The sequence below is a fragment of the Ovis canadensis genome, chromosome 3 (assembly GCF_042477335.2).
Source record: "Ovis canadensis isolate MfBH-ARS-UI-01 breed Bighorn chromosome 3, ARS-UI_OviCan_v2, whole genome shotgun sequence".
Classification (NCBI taxonomy): domain Eukaryota; kingdom Metazoa; phylum Chordata; class Mammalia; order Artiodactyla; family Bovidae; genus Ovis; species Ovis canadensis.
The window spans coordinates 170851234-170867693 of NC_091247.1; the positions used below are offsets into that span (position 1 = coordinate 170851234).

At 37.0% G+C, this 16460-nt stretch overlaps 1 protein-coding gene across 1 annotated transcript; it reads left to right on the plus strand.

Moving 5' to 3' along the window:
- Nucleotides 1–8525: 8525 nt before the first annotated feature.
- Nucleotides 8526–9497, plus strand: LOC138435217 (olfactory receptor 9K2-like). The gene has a single exon (XM_069579563.1). It carries the CDS (start codon nt 8526–8528, stop codon nt 9495–9497), a length of 972 nt encoding a protein of 323 aa, XP_069435664.1.
- The last annotated feature ends 6963 nt before the right edge of the window (nt 9498–16460 follow it).

The window sequence follows — 16460 nt, forward strand, 5'->3', positions numbered from 1 at the left end:
GATCGTAAAGAGTCAGACAAGACTAAAGTGAATCAGCATGCATGCATGCAGTAATCAACTGTAGAAAAAATACAAAAAGCATGGAGATGAAGCAAAATGCTACTAAATAACCAATGAGTCAATCAAGAGGAAATCAAAAGTAATGGGAGACAAACAAAAGTGAGAAACAATGATTCAAACTATGGGAAGCAGGTAAAGAAGTCCCAAGAGGGAAGTTTGTAAAAGGTAAAAAGGAAGAAATATCTCAAAGAAACTATCTACTCTTATACCTAAAGGAATTTTAAAAGAAAAAAGAAAGAAGAAGAAATAAGGACTATGACAAAGTGGGTAGTAAAGAAAGAAAGGATTAGAACAGATAAATAAAATTGAGACTAACAAACAGTAGAAACAAATGAAACAAAGATCAGTTCTTTGAAAAGATAAACAAAATTGATAAACTTTTGGTCACACTCATCAGAAAAAAAAGAGAGCTCAAATATACAAAATCTGAAACCAAAGAGAAAAAATTACAGACAAACCACAGAAATACAAAGAATTAGGTGCTCACTGCTCAGCCGTATCTGACTCTTTGTGACCCTTTGGATTGTAGTCCACCAGCCTACTCTGTCAGTGGGATTCTCTAGGCAACAATACTGGGGAGGGTTGCCATGCCCTCCTTCAAGAGATCCTCTTGACCCAGGGGTTGAACTAGCATTTCCTGTGTCTCATACATTGCAGGCATATTCTTTACTGCTGAGCCATCAGGGAAGTCCTCTGCAAAATAATAAAACATTACTAAGAACAAGCATATGCCAATAAAATGAACAATTTAGAAGAATAAATTCCTAGAAACATATAATCTCCTAAGACTATATCAAGAAAAAAAGAAAAAAAAAGAACAGACTTATTGCCAGTAATTAAATTTAATCAGTAATAACAACCTCCCAACAAGCAGGATTCCAGACCAGACACTTTCACAAGTGAATACTACTGAACATTTCAAGGAGTGTTAACACCTATCTTTCTCAAACTATTCCAAAAATTGAAGAGGAAGGAACAACTTTCAAACTCATTGAATGAGGCCAACATCATCACCCTGATGACAAAACCAGGCATGACACCATAACAGAAGAAAAGTAAAGGCCAACATCATTGTTAAATATAGATGCAAAAATCTTCAACAAGATATTTAAAAAATATTTTCAACAATAGATTAAAAGTCATACACTGTCTTCAAGTGGGATTTGTCTACAGCAAGCAAGGATGAGTCAGTCAACAATTCAGTCAATATGATCACCTCATCACTAATTGAACATAAAAGTTATATGATCGTCTGACTAGATACAGAAAAATATTTTGACATGATTCAACATCCATTGTCCCTGAAATGATCAACAATGAAGATCTAGAGTCATCATAAGGTGAAGTCACTCAGTCGTGTCCGACTCTTTGTGACCCTGTGCACTGTAGCCTACAAGGCTCCTCCGTCCATGGGATTCTCCAGGCAAGAATACTGGAGTGGGTTGCCATTTCCTTTTCCGGAGAGTCATCATATCTCAACATAATAAAGACCATATGTAATCATATCTCAACATAATAAAGACCATATGTAATAAACCGCCAACTACTCTGATGCTTAACAGTGAAAAGTTGAAGGTACTTCTAAATTAGGAATGGGCAAGATGATCAGACAAGGAAAAGAAAAGTAATCCAATTTGGAAAGAAAGAAATAAACTGTTCATGTTTGCAAATGATATGATGCTCTACACAGAAAATCTAAAGATGTCAGTAAAAAAACTATTAGACTTAATAAACGAATTCAGTAAAATTACCAGATAAAAAAGCTTAATGTACAGAATTCTGTAGTGTTTCTACACACTAACCATGAACAAGAAAGAATTTTTATTTTTTTTTTATTTTTTTTTTCAAGATTTTAACGTTTATTGTAGTCAAAACCCTGGCTGGGCTCCATTGGTTTACTTAGCTGGGTTTCCACAAAACATTTTGTTATTAAAGAAATAATTTGCTATTGACAATGCATTTTCTTCTATATACCTTTTAATTTTGAACCACAAAAGCATGGTTCTTCAACTTTTATATTGTAGAAATATTATGTAGCAAGTAACATGAGCTTAACCATGTTGGAAGCAACTGTACTTTCCCCTAACTGTACAATAAACCTCCATAAAATAAACCTCCCATGGAATTTATTCTAATACTGTGTTTGTTTTGTTTCCTAAAATTCTCAACAATATTTTTCTTCTCATAGTCCAATGATATTTCCTAACAAAATGATACATTTATTTTGTCCCCAAATTGTTTTTCAAGTATCTTGATTGTGAAATATTTTAATATATACATATTTAAAGAATGTAACAAAAAATTTAAAGAAGATGATAAAATGGTTTATACCAATGCTCCAGCTTAAGAAAAAGGACATAACAATTTCTAAAAGTCCCCATGAGCTCTTCTTTGATTCCATCTCCTTGCCTCACACAATCGTATCCAGCCCCTTATGGAGGTAGCCTCAGTCTCCAGAATTTCGAGTTAATCATTTTCTTGTTTTCTTTTCAGTATTACCACTTCTATTAATTACTTCTTCATCTCAACAAACACCCCAAATAACTCCAATTTATAATTGCATCAAAAATAATAAAGCATCTAGGTTTAAATCTAACTAAGGAGATAAAGGATCTGAACTGGGAAAAATGTAAGACATTGATAAAAGAAATTGAAAACACAAACAAGCAGAAAGATATACCTTACTCACAGATTGGATGAATTAATATGTTAAAATGACCATCCTACACAAGAAAACCTACAGATCCAGTGCAATCCCTATTTAAATGCTAATGGTATATTTAAACAGGATACAACAAGTAGTTGTGAAATTTGAATGGAAGCCCATTAATAAAACTTTCCAAATTGCCAAAACTATCTTAAGAAAGGAAAAAACTGGAAATGTTGTGATCCTTTATTTCACCTATACTGCAGAGGTAAGTAATCAAAACAGTAGAGTTCAGTTCAGTTCAGTCGCTCAGTCCTGTCTGACTCTTTGTGACCCCTGAATTACAGCACGCCAGGCCTCCCTGTCCATCACCAACTCCCAGAGTTCACTCAGACTCACGTCCATCGAGACAGTGATACCATCCAGCCATCTCATCCTCTGTTGTCCCCTTCTCCTCCAGCCCCCATCCCTGCCAGCATCGAAGTCTTTTCCAATGAGTCAACTCTTTGCATGACGTGGCCAAAGTACTGGAGTTTCAGCTTTAGCATCAGTCCTTCCAAAGAAATCCCAGGGCTGATCTCCTTCAGAATGGACTGGTTAGATCTCCTAGCAGTCCAAGGGACTCTCAAGAGTCTTCTCCAACACCACAGTTCAAAAGCATCAATTCTTTAGTGCTCAGCTTTCTTCACAGTCCAACTCTCACATCCAGACATGACCACTGGAAAAACCATAGCCTTGACTAGATGGACCTTTGTTGGCAAAGTAATGTTTCTGCTTTTCAAAATGCTATCTAGGTTGGTCATAACTTTCCTTCCAAGGATTAAGCGTCTTTTAATTTTATGGCTGCAGTCACTATGTGCAGTAATTTTGGAGCCCCCCAAAATAAAGTCTGACACTGTTTCTACTGTTTCCTCATCTATTTCCCATGAAGTGATGGGACCAGATGCCATGATCTTCGTTTTCTGAATGTTGAGCTTTAAGCCAGTTTTTTCACTCTCCACTTGCACTCTCATCAAGAGGCTTTTTAGTTTCTCTTCACTTTATGCCATAAGGGTGGTGTCATCAGACTTATATTGAAGAAAGTAGGGAAAACCATTAGACCATTCAGGTATGACCTAAATCAAATCCCTTATGATTATACAGTGGAAGTGAGAAATAGATTTAAGGGACTAGATCTGATAGATAGAGTGCCTGATGAACTATGGGCAGAGGTTTGTGACATTGTACAGGAGACAGGGATCAAGACCATCCCCATAGAAAAGAAATGCAAAAAAGCAAAATGGCTGTCTGGGGAAGCCTTACAAATAGCTGTGAAAAGAACTGAAGTGAAAAGCAAAGGAGAAAAGGAAAGATACAAGCATCTGAATGCAGAGTTCCAAAGAATAGCAATAAGAGATAAGAAAGCCTTCCTCAGTGATCAATGCAAAGAAATAGAGGAAAACAACAGAATGGGAAAGACTAGAGATCTCTTCAAGAAAATTAGAGACACCAAGGGAATATTTCATGCAAACAGTATAGTCCTGGCACAAAAATAGACATTAGTTCAATGGAAAAGAATAAAAAGCCCAGAAGTAAGTCCAGGTTTATATGTCAATTAATCTACAATAAAGGAGGTAAGAATACACAATGGGGAAAAGGCAGATTCTTCAATACATGGTGTTGAGAAACCTGCATAGCTACATACAAAAGAATCAGATTTATTTACTTCCTTTACCATATACAAAAATAAACTGAATTGGACTTAAAACTTAAAATAGGATCTGAAACCATAAAATTCTTGAAAGAAGCCATAGACAGTTTGTTCTTTCACCTCAGTCTACACAATATATTTTTGATCTGTCTCCTCTGGCAAGGGTAACAAAAATAAAAAATAAACAAATTAGACTACATCAAGACAAAAATCTTTTGCAGAATGAAGGAAACTATCAACATAATGAAAGGGCAAGCTTCTGAAAAAGAGAAAATATTTGTAAAGAGTATATCTGATAAAAGGATAATATCCAAAAAACAAAAAACTCATGCCAACTTCAAAAACAAAACAAAAAAAGTAAGAAAACAACTTGATTAAAAAGCAGGCAGAGGACCTGAACAGACATTTTTCAAAAAACATACAGATCAGTTCAGTTGCTCAGTCCTGACCAACTCTTTGTGACCCCATGGACTGCAGCACGCCAAGTCTCCCTGTCCATCAACAACTCCCAGAGTTTACTCAAACTCATGTCCATTGAGTTGGTGATGCTATCCGACCATCTCATCCTCTGTCATCCCTTTCTCCTCCCACCTTCAATCTTCCCCAGCATCCGGGTCTTTTCCAATGAGTCAGTTCTTTGCATCAGGTGTCCAAAGTATTGAAGTTTCAGCTTCAGCGTCACTCCTTCCAATGAATAATCAGGATTGATTTCCTTTAGGATGGACTGGTTGGATCTCCTTGCAGTCCAAGGGACTCTCAAGAGTCTTCTCCAACACCATGGTTCAAAAGCATCAATTCTTCGGCGCTCAGCTTTCTTTCTAGTCCAACTCTCACATCCATACATGACTACTGGAAAAACCATAGCCTCGATTAGATGGACCTTTGTTGACAAAGTAATGTCTCTGCTTTTGAATATGCTGTCTAGGTTGGTTATAACTTTCCTTCCAAGGAGTGAGCGTCTTTTACTTTCATGGCTGCAGTCACCATCTGCAGTGACTTTGAAGCCCAAAAAAATAAAGTCTGACACTGCTTCCACTGTTTCCCCATCTATTTCCCTTTAAGTGATGGGACCGGATGCCATGATCTTCGTTTTCTGAATGTTGAGCTGTAAGCCAACTCTTTCACTCTCTTCTTTCACTTTCATCAAGAAGCTCTTTAGTTCCTCTTCACTTTCTGCCATAAGGGTGGTGTCATCTGCATATCTGATGTACATCTGTCTCTCATGATGTACTCTGCATAGAAGTTAAGTAAGCAGGGTGACAATATACAGCCTTGACGTACTCCTTTTCCTCTTTGGAACCAGTCTGTTGTTCCATGTCCAGTTCTAACTGTTGATTCCTGACCTGCATACAGATTTCTCAAGAGGCAGGTCAAGTCGTCTGATATTCCCATCTCTTGAAGAATTTTCCAGTTTGTTGTGATCCACACAATCAGAGGCTTTGACTTAGTCAATATAGCCAAAGTAGATATTTTTCTGGAGCTCTCTTGCTTTTTTGATGATCCAGCAGCAGATGTTGGCAATTTGATCTGTGGTTCCTCTGCCTTTTCTAAATCTAGCTTGAACATCTGGAATTTCATGGTTCACCTACTGTTGAAGCCTTACTTGGAGAAAATGAGCATTACTTTACTAGCTTGTGAGATGAGTGCAATTGTGCAGTAGTTTGAGCATTCTTTGGCATTGCGTTTCTTTGGGATTAGAATGATAACTGACCTTTTTCAGATGACCAATAAGCCTTAACTAACCTTAGTTAATTTTTTCCTGTTTAAAATTCCTAAAGTACCTTCTCTTCCTAAACTGATGATGCTTAGTCGCTCAGTCATATCCGACTCTTTGCAACCCCATGGACTGTAGCCCACTAGGCTCCTCTGCCCATGGGGATTCTCCAGGTAAGAATACTGGAGTGGGTTGCCATGCCCTCCTCCAGGGGATCTTCCCAACCCAGGGATTGATCCCAGGTTTCCTGCATTACAGGCGGATTCTTACCAACTGAGCTACCAGGGAAGCCTAAACTCATTAAACTTTTACTAATATTCAATTGTAATAAAGAAAGTATCTGGTCTCACATCATTTCTGCTCTCTATACACTTAAGAAACCCAGATAAATTCTAAACATACTTTTTTAATTTAAAAACTGATTTTTAAAAAATATGAAAATTGACTTAAAATACTTACAAAAATGACAATATTATCCATTTTTACTCATTAAATAGAGTAGTATGTCTTTGATTTTAATGTAGTCTTTTAATCACATTGTAGTTTTAAAGAAATTTTTAAGTAGAGATCCTAATCTCATAAATATTTTTACTAAAGATATAAAGATAATTTAGTTGAATGCCATTTCCTCCAGTATATTTTCTGTTTGGTATTTAAATATAGGAGAAGAGAATTAGCAACCATTATCTGACTTTGAATTTGTGATTCAGAGGGCATTTGTCATAACACGAATTATAGCTATATCAAGAAATGCAGGCAATCATAATTTCAAGTGAATTTCTCTCTTTTTGAAATAGCAACTATAATTTAACACATAGTTTAAAATATTTATTTACCTAAAACTTGTTTCATGTAGTACAAACTTTTAAATCTCTTTTCTATGTCTATGAATACCTATGGGATAATACCAGAAAGTTTTTCTTTGTCAGTGAAGATAATAAAATCCAGAAAGCTTTCCCAAAGGATATACACAACTAGAGAAGGGAAAGTCCCTTGCTTTTGACTATTATTAGACCATTTGTACCTAAGGTTACTTAAGTCCTCCTAGACAATAGCCCAGGAATCTGCACTTATGTCACCATAATTGACGTTATGATTGTGTATGTGCCAAGTCACTTCAGTAGTATCCAACTGTTTGCAACCCTGTGGACTGTATCCCACCAGGATTCTCTGTCCGTAGGATTATCCAGGCAAGAATACTAGAGTAGGTTTCCATGACCTTCTCCAGGGGATCTTCCCGACCCAGGGATTGAACCTGTGTCACTTATGTCTCCTGCATTGGCGGGCAGGTTCTTTGCTGCTACTCCTCTCCCAGTGGAATCCATCACAGAGGATGAGTAAAACCTCAGTGCTGAAATATCCTGAGGAAGGTTTCACAGGCTTATAAATCACTAAGGACATCATAAACATCACTGCTGATACTCTAGCTCATGATCATGGACTCTGGACAATACAAGTTGCTGTGGGCTTTAAATAACTGTAATTACCCACTTATCTTTATCTTAAGACACATACAGTATCACAGAATTTAGGAAAGGAATTTTCCTGTCTGTAAGTCAGTGAGGTTTACTTGGATTGTTTCAATAGTGAGATCTCTTAAACTGATGGAACCTTGGTAGAAGGGTAAGCCTCCATTGCAGAGTAAGGATTGGAATATTTGCTACCTTCTCTCTGCTTCAAAATGAGGGCTAAATTATTATGATTTTTAATTGATTATTAATGGAAAGAAGTATTTATAATGTTACAATAAAAATGTGTGTATTTGGGATAATGGCTTCGACCTGAGAAAAGAATAATGTTTCCAAATAGCTTTGGAGAACTTTATCTTCTACGTGTCATTTTTGTATGTTATTAATTTTAACATACAAATAATAACTATTTTTATTCTGTTTTCAAAGATGGCTACAATAAGGAAAACTACATATATTGAGCTAAAATAAGGTAAAAATATTTTTTATATATTTACTACTGTCATGTAATGAGTCAAAACACTGACATAGCTATCATAATGGCTATAAATACTATCTTAAAAATTAGATTCATTGCTCCTATTTTAGATAATATGAAATACTGCTATTTTAAATGAAGAAAATCTCTTACCTATAAATATAGTAGAAATTTTGAATGTAATTGTAGGCAATAAAATATACTAATTTCTTGCAGAAATCGATGCCACATGTGATTTAATAAAATAACCAAAGAACATCTTTCACTGCTTAATAAAATAACAGTTTAAGAAGCCTAATGACGTCTACTTCAAGTTCTTGCATCTTCCTGACATTAAAATTTATTTGTATGCAATATCTCATTAAAATGTAAATAATTTAATTCTATATCTTGAGAGTCTTAATAGCACTAGAATCAAAGCCACACTATCATTTATTTTGCTTTGTGCCTATCAGTAGATTTCTGCCATGGGTGACAGGGAAACAAGCAACCACTCAGAAGTGACTGACTTCATTCTTGTCGGCTTCGGGGTCCTCCCAGAGCTCCACATTCTCCTCTTCCTGCTTTTTCTGCTTGTCTATGCCATGATCCTTCTAGGGAACCTTGGCATGATGATCATTATCATGACTGATCCCCAGCTGAACACACCAATGTATTTCTTCCTAGGCAACCTCTCCTTCATTGATCTCTTCTATTCTTCTGTTATTGCACCCAAGGCTATGATCAACTTCTGGTCTGAGAGCAAGTCCATATCATTTGCAGGCTGTGTGACTCAGCTCTTTCTCTTTGCCCTCTTCATTGTGACCGAGGGGTTTCTCCTGGCAGCCATGGCTTATGACCGCTTCATTGCCATCTGCAACCCACTCCTCTACTCTGTTCAGATGTCAACACGTCTCTGTGTTCAGTTGGTAGCTGCTTCCTACTTTTGTGGCTGCATCAGCTCAGTTATTGAGACTAGCATGACATTTACTTTATCCTTTTGTGCTTCTCGGGCCATAGACCACTTTTACTGTGATTACCGTCCACTTCAGAGGATTTCTTGTTCTGATCTGTACATTCCTAATATGGTATCCTTTTTCTTATGCAGCATTATCATTTTGCCTACCATAATTGTCATTATTGTGTCTTACATATATATTGTATCCACAGTTCTAAAAATACGCTCCACTGAGGGGCGAAAGAAAGTCTTCTCCACTTGCAGCTCTCACCTAGGAGTCGTGAGTGTACTGTATGGTGCCATCATTTTTATGTATTTCATCCCTGACAGATTTCCTGAGCTGAGTAAAGTGGCCTCCTTGTGTTACACCCTAGTCACTCCTATGTTGAATCCTTTGATTTACTCTCTGAGAAACAAAGATGTCAAAGAAGCTCTGAGGAAGATCCTAGGGAATAAACTAAGTTTATTTAATTCTATATTAACTGAAAATAGACTTAAGTAAATGTAATATAACTGAAAGCACTAAGTTTTATAAACAACCTGGGGAAGGGCTGATTCAAAAAAAAAAAAAGTATCCATTAATCTTAGAGACTATTTGTTTGAATCCTATATACTTACTGTCAAAGAATACATTTGTAATATGTACTGTCTGGCTGTTGATTTTGGAATGAAATGACTTTCTCTGTACTTCATTTCATGTTCATCTTCATTTTGGATAATGATCGTGATTGCCTTGTAGTTTGTTTTTAGGAAGTACATATTCCAGTTTTACTCCAAACTCTGAGATTGTTGTTTGGGATATATTGTTTATCTTCCCATCACTTCATGGGAAATAGATAGGGAAACAGTGGAAACAGTGTCAGACTTTATTTTGGGGGGCTCCAAAATCACTGAAGATGGTGACTGCAGCCATGAAATTAAAAGACGCTTACTCCTTGGAAGGAAAGCTATGATCAACCTAGATAGCATATTCAAAAGCAGAGACATTACTTTGCCGACTAAGGTCCGTCTAGTTAAGGCTATGGTTTTTCCAGTAGTCATGTATGGATGTGAGAGTTGGACTGTGAAGAAGGCTGAGCACCAAAGAAGTGATGCTTTTGAACTGTGGTGTTGGAGAAGACTCTTGGGAGTCCCTTGGACTGCAAGGAGATCCACCCAGTCCATTCTGAAGGAGATCAGCCCTGGGATTTCTTTGGAAGGAATGATGCTAAAGCTGAAACTCCAGTACTTTGGCCACCTCATGCAAAGAATTGACTCATTGGAAAAGACTCTGATGCTGGGAGGGATTGGGGGCAGGAGGAGAAGGGGATGACAGAGGATGAGAGGCTGGATGGCATCACTGACTTGATGGACGTGAGTCTGAATGAACTCCAGGATTCGGTGTTGGACAGGGAGGCCTGGCGTGCTGCAGTTCATGGGGTTGCAAAGAGTCGGACACAACTGAGCAACTGAACTGAACTGAACTGAGACTGTTGTTTGGGGTGTGTTGTTTATCTTGAGTCAGTCACATATGTTATGTGGATATATGTTTATTTGGTAGAGGTAATACAATTTGATGTATTAAGCAAAACAGAAAAAAATATTAGATTTACTGAAGAAATCTTTGTGAATGTCTAGTGAGAGAATCAGATAGCCTGTAGGACATAGAGTCTGAAGTGTGAAATGTAAGTAGCACTTAATGGGGAAGGGAATGGCAACCCACTCCAGTATTCTTGCCTGGAGAATTCCATGGACAGAGCAGCCTGGCAGGCTACAGTCCATAGGGTCACAAAGAGTCAGACATGACTGAGTGATTAACAGGTGCCAAATGGCTAAATGAATGGCACATTTATTTCATGGTTTCTCTGAGTTAAATCATTATTATTTCTCCCTTCATTTGAATATCTACTAAGCTGATAAATTATTTTTGGAAATTCTCCTTTTTCACAAGTAAACTAATAAAAATAAACAAGTAAAGATAATTCACATTTTGCTATATATGCCTTAGGGATAATTCATTCATCAAATTAATATTTATTGAATTTGATGTACTCTTTGCTTATAAAAATTCCTAGGTGTAAATAATTTCTATAGTTGAGATCACACTAATTGAGGGAAAATATCTAAACAATAGTCATATGGTAAGCCCAGTGAATAAAGGCATATGTAGAAATTACAAAGAGAGAGCAGCTTCTACAGATGATGATATAAATGACTTTTTTCTGCAGGCAGCAGGGAGCACTGGGGATTTTTTAAAAAGATATATTGTGTTCTAATAGGCATTTTATAAAAATCACATTGGTAACTTGTGGTAGATAAATATTCATGGAAAAAGATAATCACAGAAAATGTGTGATTGTTCAAGTACGAGGTTATGGTGGCTTTAAGGGTGATAGTCTTACACAAGATGGTGAAAAGAGGGGATACTTTTAAAATTATAGGTAAACTAAACTGAACACTGATTAACGGTGATAAAATAAGAAATAGGTGGAAGTGAATAATGACTTCTAATGTTTGAGCATCTCTGAGGAAATGCTGCCTCACAAAATGAGGAGGAAAATATGAGTAATAGTAGTTAATCATTAAGAGTTAAGAAAATAATGTCAGGTCAGACTGAGCTTTCTAATTCTGGTTTTGCTTATGTGCTCCATAGTCAACTGTCTTTACTTTGCAGAAACTCCTATTTCTCAGTTTAATATAATGATGACTCTAATATCTAATAGGCAAAGATTCTGTGCTTCAGATTTAGCTGAGGTGGAACTGAAAAGAATTAGGAGTTTCTTTCTTTGAAGGCTTGTTCCATTATAGGATTCAGAGTGTTGCATGAAAAATTCTATATTTTGCATGCAAAAGAAAGCTAGTAAAATATGCCTAAATAAATTGAAAAGCACATCTATCTAAAACATTCTTATGTCTTTAATCTCATCTTGTGACATCCCATTACATTTATAGTTATAGCCGATTATAGAGTCATAACTAGTAAATTTTATTAAATTGTAGAATTCATGGTATTGAATCCTCACTCAATTGCTGCTATACTAACAGCAATTATATTTAAAAATTTAGCCTCCTTTTGTTATTCTGTTTTTATATAATGAATATCTAAATAGTTAATTAATAATGATGATGTTTTTATTATAATACATAATAAATATATAATAAATACACATAAATAAATTTCCTATTTTCTTGAGTATCTTTCAATTTTTCAGGTGAAATTAAACCTTTATAAAAAGAAGATATTTCTGAATCATTGCTCGAAAATGCAAGTTCTTGGATCTAAAAAAGATCTGCTCATTATTTTTTTAAAAAAACACGTTATTGAGGAAGAAGTTGTGTGAAATAAACTGTATGTATTTAAAGTGAACAACTCTGTGAGTTTTGGTGTCAATAAAAACACCACATCTTCAAGATACAGAACATTTCCTTCATTTCCAAAAGGTTGATTATGCCTCTTTTCAGGCCATGCTTCCCTCCAAACCCATTTCTAGATAATTTACCAGTGCTTCGGCTGGTTTATAATGGAGTCATACAGTATGTGCTCTTTTCTCTCAGGCTTCTTCATACTCTTCTTCAATTTACTCTGAGTAAATTGATTTTGAGGTTTATTTTGTCATGTATAATATTCCAATTTCCATTACATATGTATACCAGTTTTTATGCACTCTTAAATACGGGCAATTGCTGTTTGTTAAGCTTTTAGATATTGAGTATACAGCTGATATAAATGTTCATATGTGTTTGCCTAGTTTGTTTCCTTTATCTTTGCTGAATTTTGAGACTTGTGATTCTTAGATCTCATAATAATTATATATTTGACTTGAAGAGACTAACAGGGAAATATATAGAAGTAAATAAAGAACAAACCCAACAAAATCTACTAAATCTCAGGAAGAATAGTGAGAATCTATGACATTCGAGCCAGGACCCACTCCCTCCCTGCCCTCTCTCATCCCAGCAGAGCTGAAAGTGCACTCAGGCAAGTACAGGCAGGAACATAGAGATCCCTCTGCTCCTGGATCCCAGTCAAAGGTTGCCATCTAAAGAAGATGGTACAATCAATCCCCTTGATTGTAGTTGCTGCAAACATTACTTGTCCCCTCAAGCTCCACGTTGAAGAAAGTCTAATCAAGGCAAGAGTACCTAAAATGTCTGGTGATCTCTACCCAACCCCCATTCATGGGTAAAATCTCTACCCTAAGCATGCCAGGCCAGGAGTACTGGGCCCTAATTCCAGCTGCTCCAGTTCTCTCAGGGGATAAGAATTTTGTGCTCAGAACACCATAGTCTACTGGCCTCCCTCAGAAACCTTCTCCTAAAGCAGGAGTGTCATTCTGAGCTAAATGGGCCACTATTCCTGCTCCAATGCAGGTTTTACCTAGAACAAAAGATGTACTGTGATAACAGAGGGCTCCACAGCTCTCTGCATGTGAACTGACTATCCGGAAAAATGTATAGGAAATTCAAGCTTAAATGAACTCCAAAACTTAATAAATATTTGGTGATATGCAATTAAAAAGGAGAATGGTGTTTCTATAAGAGCAAAAAGCTAACTGTAGACCAACTAGATGTTTATCAGAAAGAACCAAGGAAGAAAGCAGCTAAAAAAGGTCCTTCTAGGGTTGGGTAAGCCTCAAGTTGTGGCCATGCCTCAGCCAATTAGGGGAGTACTCTGCTACCTGCCCCACTTACACAGAAGTAGTGCCCCCACCACAGATAGTTATCTCACAGAGTTCACACAAGGGATGCCCTTTGGCTCTGGTGACCTAGAGGCATGGCACTTCTAGACCTCACACATCGTCTACACAAGGCCATGCCTTCAAGACTGGGAGAGAGAGCTGTTTCATCTGATGTATAGAAACAAACACAGAGAGTCAAGCAAAGCAAGGAGATAGAAGAGTATGTTTCAAATTATTGAACAGATAAAACCCCATTAAAAAGACTTTACAAAACAGAGATAAGTAATCTAGTTGACACAGAGATCAAAGTAATACTCATAAAGATACTGACAGACTTCAAGAGAAAGAAAAGATGAACACAGTGAGAACTTCAATAAGAGACAAAAAGCATAAGAAAGTACCAAACAGTCTCAACATTCAAAAAACTAATATCATGGCATCTGGTCCCATCACTTCATGGCAAATAGAAGGGGAAAAAGTGGAAATAGTGACAGATTTTCTTTTCTTAGGCTTCAAACTCACTGAGGATAGAGACTGCAGCCATGAAATTAAAAGATGCTTGTTCCTTTTAAAGGAAGGAAAGCTATGACCAACCTAGACAACATATTAAAAAGCAGAGACATCACTTTGCTGACAAAGGTCAGTATAGTCAGAGCTATATTTTTTCCTAAAGTCATACACAGATGTGGGAGTTGGATCATAAAAAAAGGCTGAACACTGAAGAATTGATGCTTTCAAATTATGGTGCTGGAGAAGACTCTTGAGAGTCCCTTGGACTGCAAGAAGAACAAATCAGTCAATCCTAAAGGAAGTCAACCCTAAATATTCATTGGAAGAACTATTGCTGAAGCTCTAATACTTTGGCCACCTGATGCGAAGACCAGCTCGTTGGCAAAGACCAATGCTGGGAAAGATTGAAGGCAAAAGGAGAAGGGCAGCAGAGGATGAGATGGTTAGATAGCATCACCAACTCAATGAACATAAAACTGAGCAAACTCTGATAAATGGTGGAGGACAAGCAGACTGTTGTGGTACAGTCCATGGGGTCCAAAGAGTCGAACATGACTTAGCAACTGAACATCAAAAACAACCAAATAGTAGTCACAGAACTGAAGAATACAATAGCTAAACTGGAAAACAAAGCAGAGGGATTCAGTGACACACTAGATAATTGGAGAATCAAATCAGTAACCTGTGTTGATGAAAATTCAATTAACCAGTTAAAGAGAAAAAAGGAATTTTATTCAAACACATTATAATCTGAGAGACAGACTCTCAGGGAGCTTTGAGAACTGTTCCACTTTGTAGAAGTTGAAAGCATAGTCAGGTACATCAAATACTGATATTTACATAAAGTTCACCAAAGATACAAAGTCCAGATAATCACGTATAGGGCAGAGAGCAAGTCACTGTGACCCCTGCAAAATTGGGAAGGAACACTAATCTTTTAAGAAGTTACATTGCTTGCTTCAGAAGAAAAGAAGAAGATGATCTTTATGGCAAAGTAGTCATTCCCATCTTTGAGGCCTTCTGGTTACTGTATAAGGCAGATCCTCCTCACTGCACGTTAGGGAGAGAGGTAGGAGGCCAAATAGACACAGAGAGAGGGTTTTATGTTTAATTTTTTCTTGTCCTGCCTTTAAGTATAAATTTTATTTTATCACCTGGAATACAAGACAGAAATATATCATCCAAAAGAACAGAAAAATACAAAAAGGCAAACAAGAACTTTAAAAAAGAAGTTTAAAAAATGAAGAGGACCTATGGAGCAACTTCAAGCAGAATAATCTACACATTCTAGAGATCTTAGATGGAAAACAATGAGAGAAAGACTAATATAATTATTTGAAGAAATAATGACTGAAAATTTTCATTACCTGGAGGGAGAAACAGATATCCAGGCACAAGAAGCACAGAGTTCCAAGTCAGATAAATGCAAAGGGATCCACACCAAACACATTATATTTAAAATGTCAAAAGCTTAATATAAATAAGGAATCTTAAAAGTGGCAAGATAAAAGCATCTTGTTATATACTAGTGATAGTGATAGTGTTAGTAACTCAGTCATGTCTGACTCGTTCCAAACCCATGGACTGTAGCCTGCCAGGCTTCTCTGTCCATGAAATTCCCCAGGCAAGAATACTGGAGTAGATTACCATTTCCTCCTGCAAGGGACCTTCCCAACCCAGGGATCAAACCTGTGTGTCTTGCGTCTCCTGCACTGGCAGGCAAGTTCTTTACCACTAGTCCCAAAGATGCTTGCTCCTTGGAAGAAAAGCAATGACAAACGTAGACAACATATTAGAAAGCAGAGACATTGCTTTGCCTACAAAGGTCCATATAGTCCAAGCTGTGGTTTTTTCCAGTAGTGATGTGTGGATGTGAGAGCTGGACCATAAAAAAGCACTGAAGAACTGATGTCTTTGAATTGTAGTGCTGGAGAAGACTCTTGAGAGTCCCTTGGACACCACGGAGATCAAACTGTCAATCCTAAAGGACATCAACCCTGAATATTCATTGGAAGAACTGATGCTAAAGCTGAAGCTCCAATACTTTGGCCACCTGACACAAAGAGCCAACTCATTGGGAAAGACACTGATACTGGGAAAGATTGAAGGCAGGAGGGGATGACAGAGGATGAGATGGTTGGATGGCATCACCAGCTCAATGAACATGAGTTTGAGCAAACTCCGGGAGATGGTAAAAGACAGGGAAAACTGGTGTGCTGTAGTCCATGGGGTCACAAGGAGTTGGACATGACTGAGCTATTGAACAACTACTTGGAAAGCCCTGATCAATATGTACA

Excerpts from the sequence above, each read along its gene's own strand:
- LOC138435217 (XM_069579563.1), top strand. The coding sequence starts at position 8,526 with ATGGGTGACAGGGAAACAAGCAACCACTCAGAAGTGACTGACTTCATT.